This window comes from Ipomoea nil, unplaced genomic scaffold, assembly GCF_001879475.1.
Source record: "Ipomoea nil cultivar Tokyo-kokei standard unplaced genomic scaffold, Asagao_1.1 scaffold0276, whole genome shotgun sequence".
In the NCBI taxonomy this organism is placed as follows: domain Eukaryota; kingdom Viridiplantae; phylum Streptophyta; class Magnoliopsida; order Solanales; family Convolvulaceae; genus Ipomoea; species Ipomoea nil.
The window spans coordinates 4,856,350-4,863,755 of record NW_017616704.1 but is presented as its reverse complement, the minus strand read 5'-3'; the positions used below and the strand labels follow the sequence as shown (position 1 = coordinate 4,863,755).

Genomic DNA, 7,406 nt, shown 5'->3' with positions numbered 1-7,406 from the left:
TCTGGTGGAACATTGTCCCAGTACATAGCAGTAGCGAAACTAAGTGCTGAAGTAGCTAATGTATGAGCTAATAAATTCTGTAATCTAGGAATATAAATTACTGAACAATAAGTAAAGGTAGATATATAGGTTCTGCAACTATCGATAGCATAACCTAAATACGAGCATGATGTGGCTGGTGGCCCAGATAAGTAACACTGTAGCTGTTGACAATCCGTATGAATCTGTATAAATAGTTCATTCCTCCTTTTAAGCCATGATAATACCTCTTTGCATGCCAATGTCTCGGCCATGAGCGGTGAGTGGCAACCTGTTAACGGGGCGCTGAAAGCAGATATGTAGCGGCCATTGGCATCGAGGAGTACCGCACCAACAGCTACAGCATTGGTTCCTCGATGATAACTCGCGTCCATGTAGCATTTGACGGGTGTCATCATCTCGCCAATCGCGGATTCTGGAGCGGTGGCATGCGGCAGGGGCAGTCCATTCTCGGCAGTTTCGGCGTTCGGTCCAAGCGGCGTCAGTTGTTGCTGTTCGGCAGTAAGGAGGCGGCCGGCCGTTCGGGGTTGTGACGGGGCACGATGGTGAATATCCTTCCATGCTTTCATTGTGACCGCTACAATTGACAATAATTTCGTTGGCCTTGGTAGACAGGCATCCCATACCGCTCCGTTTCGGGCCCTCCAAAGATGGTATAAAATTGCAGCTGCATAAACAATTCCATCAAAGTCTAGAACATTCAAGATTGCATTAAACCATTCATGGAAAATATTTGTGACAATATTGGGGATTGAAAGGTTGGATTTTGCCCAAATGGAGTGTGCATAGTCACACAAAACTAATGCATGCATGGTGTCTTCATTCACATTTCCACACATGGCACACATTGGGTTAACATCCACTCTCTTTATAAGCAAATTGTTGGTGGTAGGAAGGATATCACAAATAGCTCTCCATAGGAATGTCTTCCACTTTGGTGGTATTTTTAATTTCCATAAGGTTAGCCATTCATTAAAAATTCCATTAGAATTATTCTCATAATTCCCCACTATATGCCTGTAACCACTCTTGACTGAATAGCATCCATTAGGATCACCATACCAATACCATATATCATCATACTCAGGGGCAACTGGTATACTCTGAATTCTGGGTATATCACTCGGTTGGAAAATATCGGCCAATATATGTGGATCCCAGGTACCCGTATCTTGATCAATTAATTCTATTACTTTGGCCCCAGACAAATATTGCGGCATTTCCGTGTGAATCATAGGATCCAGTTCATCATGCAGCCAGGGATGCTCCCATATTAAGGTAGAATTCCCATTGCCAATTCGTCTTCTTATGCCACCACATACTAGATCTTTTGCCGCCATGATACTGCGCCAACAAAAACTTGGATTATTTCCTATAGTTGCCTCTAGGAAAGTATCCTTTGGATAATATCTAGCTTTATAAACCTTGGCTACCAATGAGTCTGTGTTAGTGAGCAGCCTCCATGCCTGCTTTCCTAACATTGCCAAATTAACTGCCCTTAAATCTTTAAACCCCAGTCCACCATGTTTCTTTGGGACACACAATTTATCCCAGGCTTTCCAATGTATGCCACGATCCGTACCCGACCCCACCAGTACCGATTCATAATACGTTCAATAGCCGTACAAACAGATATAGGTAGAAGAAAAATACTCATTGAAAAAGTTGGCATTGCCTGAGCCACACTTTTCAACAAAATTTCCTTACCAGCCTGCGTTAACAACCTCTTATTCCAAGATCCAATCCTTTGTTTGATTTTATCCTCTATGTATGCAAATGCAGCCTTTTTGTTTCTTCCCACAAAAGAGGGCAGCCCCAGATATTTCCCAAAGTTGGGGGCTTGTGTAACACCCAGTATTTGTGCCACCATATCTTTATCATTCTGCCCTGTATTCCTGCTATAGCATATGCTGGACTTATGATAGTTTACTCTCTGGCTAGATAAACTCTCATATAACTGTAAACAATTTTTTACTTTAGATGCTTCCTGTCTATTTGCTCTGAAAAACAGTAGGCTGTCATCTGCAAAAAATAAATGAGAGATCGGTGGTGCACCTCTAGCAACCCTGCAACCATGTATTAAGCCTCTATTCTGTGCCTGTTGCAATAGTACTGAGAGCCCCTCCGTGCATATGATAAACAAATACGGAGATAATGGGTCTCCCTGGCGGAGGCCACGCGTGGATGTAATGGAAGAACTGCGAGCGCCATTTATCATAAAGCTATACGACACAGTGGTCACGCACATCATAAGTAACTCAACCCATCTATTATCAAAGCCCGGAGCTAACAACATCCCACGGAGGAAGGGTCATTCCATGCGGTCATAAGCTTTGGCCATATCAAGTTTGAGTGCACTCCATCCTACTGCCCCGCACTGTTTCCTATTCAAGTAATGCCCTACTTCCGCAGCTACAAGAATATTATCAGTAATCAGCCTGTCTGGAATAAAAGCACTCTGGGAGCCAGATATTATATTCTCCATTAATGGTTTCATTCTCTGCGTAATCATCTTAGCCATTATCCTGTATATCACATTGCTCAATGCTATCGGGCGAAAATCTGCTACCACTTCAGGGGTTTTCTTTTTCGGGATGAGTACCACATCTGTATCATTCAAGTTGGAGGGGAAAACTCGATTGTTAAGGCAATTCACTATAAACGCCGAAACATCGCTACCAACTATATCCCAGAAATGTTGATAAAATCCCGGGTTCATACCATCTGGTCCAGGAGCTTTGTCAGGGGCCATCGCAAATATGGCATCTTTAACCTCAAATACCTCAAAGGGACGTAATAATGACTCATTCTGATTCTGGGTTACACGGGGGGATACTCCAGAAAATAAATTGTGACCATTCATTGGATTACAGGAAGAAAAGATATGGCTAAAATAATCCAAAATAATCGTACTCATAGCACCTCCTTCCACCCAATCCCCATTATCATTCATAAGTTTATAAATAGTATTTTTCTTCTTACGATGAGAGGCGTACCTGTGATAGAATTTCGTATTAGCATCTGCATTCTTTAACCAGTGTTGCTTGGCTCTTTGCCTCCAGTAAGCATCTTCTTGGATCTCTATATTACTCAGAATTCCTTCCAAGCGCTGGAATTCATTCAAGGATGCCAAATCAGTACGACCCCTAAGATGTAATTGCTGTTTTCGCAGGTGTCTCATTTTTTCACCAAACTTATGATACCGGTCTCCGCCCCATCTGGACAATCTGTTCCCACAGTGTGTTATACAGTCCTGCATCCCTTCACTCCTCCCCTCCTCCCATGACTTCTCCACCACATTCCTGCATCCATCATCATATAACCAGGCCATTTCGAACCGAAACCCCCTCCTTCCTCCTCCTCCGTTTTGGAAAATTCCATGGACACTCAAAAACAATGCAGAATGATCAGATTTCCTCATCAGATTATTAACCACCCTAGCCCCAGGCACAATCTCACGCCAATCATTAGATGCTAATACCTTATCCAAACGTTCTTCAATGCAGGCTGGCGTACCCTTTCCTTTTTCCCAAGTAAAATGGTAACCCTCCATAAGCAACTGAGTTAAGCCACACTGGTCAATAGTCTCCCCAAAGCCGCGTAGGAGATTAGTAGGGTGAGGATTACCTCCTCTCTTCTCGTGCTGAAATAGGAGATCATTAAAATCTGCAATCATAACCCATGGTAAGGTGGACCGGGGTGCAAAGGATTTTATCAACTCCCATGCTTCTGCCCTCCTATGGCGCTGAAAATAGCCATAATAACATGTCATTCTCCACCTCGGAGAGCTGGACATTTTTACCTCAATATCAATGTGATTTTTAGAGTAACTCAATAGACTTGCCGTATTATTCTTCCGCCACAGCAATGCTAAACCACCACCACCCTGCGGTGTCGGATCAACATAAAAAAGACCATCAAAACCAAGGGTGACACGAATTCTTTCAGCATGTATTCGTTGCACCATGGTTTCCATAAGAAAAATAAAATCAGGCTTCTTCTGGGACGCAAGGTCCGTTAATTCTCGAACTGTTCGTGGATTGCCCAAGCCACGACAGTTCCATCTGATAGTACTCATAATGACGGGCGGGTCTGGGAACCAGCACCCGCCACGGACAAGTTTTTTTGGATCTCTGTCATAACCACATCCCCACCAACACTCACATTGCCCCCATCATTCAACTCAGCCCTTCTTCGTTTGCTTGCAGCCGTGACCATGTCACCTTCCACTTGCTCCCGTGAAGGCTCAGTTAGCCCCCCCTCTTGCCCATCAACCCGTGCCCTATGCACCATATCCGGCCGTGTCCCCACCATCGGGTTACCATTCATGTCAAGAAGCTATGAAGGACCCACTTTTCGCGGCCCTTTTCTAAACCCAGCACGTAAATTCTCATCATATGGATATTGCTCAATCGGTACTCTCGCATCCCGCGCCTTTAAGCAGTACTTATGAAGATGCCCCATCATACCACAGAAGTAGCAAAAGTTGTGTAACCTTTCATACTTGAAATTTACCCAACAAGTCATTTTATCCCTCTTCATTAGTTTCATGCGCCGTTTTAGCGGTTTCAAGACCGAGATTGAAACCCTAATCCGGTAAAACGTCTTCCAGGGTGCATTAGCGAATCTATCATCAATCTTGATAAAAACACCCAAAATGTTTCCTACCTGCTCCAAAATAAGATCAGAAGTATAGCCCAACGGCAAGTCATGCACTTGTATCCACATATCAACCGAATCCAACGGCACCAAGACCGGTATCACTCCATCCTAAATTTGCTTGCAAACAAAAGTGTGATTCTCAAAGGACCATGGACCACCATCTAGAACCAACTGAATATCCGTTTCATGAAAGAACACAAAGAGAAAAAGCCCCGGTTGCAATTCCGAGACCCGAACCCCCTTCACCGGTTGCCATACCGAAGCCATGACCTGGCTCATATACTCCGCCTTCACAAGCTTAGTAGTCAAGAACCTACCTACCAGCTGCCATGTTGGGACTGTCTCGGCCGACTGTTCAGCATCCTCCTCCACCGCCGGCACGAAGACATCATCTTCCTCGTCGTCCAAAGTTACGTCCGCCCATCGGCGGCCCAACGCTGCAACAGCCTGCTGCGTTACTGCTGCTTGCTCCGTCCCTTCCATCACTGTAACGCCGGTGTAGAAACCGGAGGAAACACAAGAGAGACGCCGGAAAAAACTTGAGAAACAAGAGAGAGAGAGAGAGAGAGAGAGAGAGAGAGAGAGAGAGAGGAAACCCTAGAAAACCCTAGAGAGAATTTTTTGGTAATATTCGTTCTCTAGCAACTCAGTTATAAAAATGAATTGATATCCTAATTTATTTGTATGGAAAATATATTTTTTTGTCTAGATATATAGCAATTTTGCCATTTAAAAAAATAACATAATATCACAGATTGTATTTACACACTATTGAAACCTCTTTGTAGACAACATGGGTAGTAACAATACAATCTTGTCCATCTCCGTCTAGAGCTAACACCATTTTCAGTCAATTAGAATATTAGATGCATTGATATTTTTACCTAATTTTCGTTCCATTTTTAATTCATAATGAAGACTATTTTTATTGAAATATTTTCGTTCTATTTTTAATTTACCTTTACTATTGTTTAAAATATGCATTTACTATTGATGAGGTAGAATATTATTATTGAAATATTTTCGTCCAATTTTTAATTTCCATTATATTTTTTAATTCAAATGCAATGATCTGTCAAATTCTTTTTTTCATTTTAGTCAATTATGAATCATTTTTTATTTACAGTCAATAATTAATATTCATTTTCTTTTATAATTTCAGTCAATTAGTAATATCAGATTCATTGTCAGACAATTATTCTTTTTTTATTTTCAGTCAATTAGAATATCAATTATTAATATTCATTTCCTTTTCCAATTAACCTAATTTCTGTTTTTTTTTTCATTTTTAATTTGCAGTCAATTATTAATATTCATTTATTTTCCAATTTACCTCATTTTTGTTCCATTTTTAATTGATAATGATGTAGAGAATTATTGTGAAATATTTCTGTTCATTTTTTAATTTACCTTTACTATTTACTATTGTTTGGACGAAAAATCAAGTAAATAGAATTTTGTTTTTAATTATAGTATAGATTTTCCAGCAATCCAAACACTCCCTTAGTATCCCATCAAAAAAACGGATAAAGAAAAGTCACTTAATTAAGGAAATTAAAACTAATTAAAGTAAATCTAATCATTCTATATTTATTTGTAAATGTATATTAATTTCATTTTGAAATCATTAATTCACATATTTGAATTATTTATTTTTTCTTTAATTATTGTAAACAAAAATGATATTGTACTAATTAATTTATGATATTTATCAAATTATATTTTTAAAAATATAGTGTTTTACCCGTGCGTTGCACGAGAATTTTTTTATATTATGAATTTAAAATTAAAAATATAAAACAATGAAAAGATGTTATAATGTACAATATAATAATATAGTTGGACTTTAATATATTTGGTCAAGTATCTATTTTCATAACATACAAAATTAAAATTAAAATTTTGTATAGTTAATATAATCTCTAATCAGGTACATATTTAGATAAATTTATTGATAAAATTCACATAATTAAGTTCATTTATTCCTAATTTTATTTCATATATATTATAATTCTAAACATATGAATACTAACTAAGAGAATTGTACTTAGAAATCAATAAAAAAATGTAAATTCTAAATTTTGTATGAATAAATTTAAACTCTAATCGGACTCATTTCCTTATATGATTGTATAATACATTGTATATACACATAATACTTATTAATATGTATATAGAAAAATTCTATAATATAGTTTCATTAATTATAATTTATATTGATAAAATTATAATTAAAAATTACATTTAGAAATTTAAAAAGTAGCATTTAAATATTGTATGATTATTATAGTGCATAAATGTATGCATATTTTTAGAAAAAATTATAAATATTCATGTTTCATTAATTTTATACTTTCATTTCTTTAATTATATTTCATATTTTATTAATTATAATTTAATTAAATTGCCACAAATATTTATAGGGAAGAAATCTTATATTTCTCAGTTTCAATAATTATATTAATTATAATTACCAAATATTGTGGCAATTACCATAATAATTTCATTAATTATATTAATTATAATATTTGTTCTCTTCTAATATTTAAATACATTATCATAAAATTACCATAATAATTACACGAAAGAAGAAAAGAAAAATTATTAGAATAATTACCATTAATAAAAATTAGAAAATTATATTAAAAATTAATTATATATTAAGGTAAGTATAATTTATTTTATGCCAATAATATTATAAAGTA

The 7,406-nt window shown here is 37.2% G+C and overlaps 1 protein-coding gene across 1 annotated transcript; it reads right to left on the bottom strand.

Annotated features, from left to right (window-relative positions):
- Positions 1-2,350: 2,350 nt before the first annotated feature.
- LOC109156058 lies at positions 2,351-4,006 on the bottom strand. Its single transcript, XM_019303853.1, has one exon. It carries the CDS (start codon positions 4,004-4,006, stop codon positions 2,351-2,353), a length of 1,656 nt encoding a protein of 551 aa, XP_019159398.1.
- Positions 4,007-7,406: the final 3,400 nt, after the last annotated feature.

Excerpts from the sequence above, each read along its gene's own strand:
- LOC109156058 (XM_019303853.1), bottom strand. The coding sequence starts at position 4,006 with ATGGTGCAACGAATACATGCTGAAAGAATTCGTGTCACCCTTGGTTTT.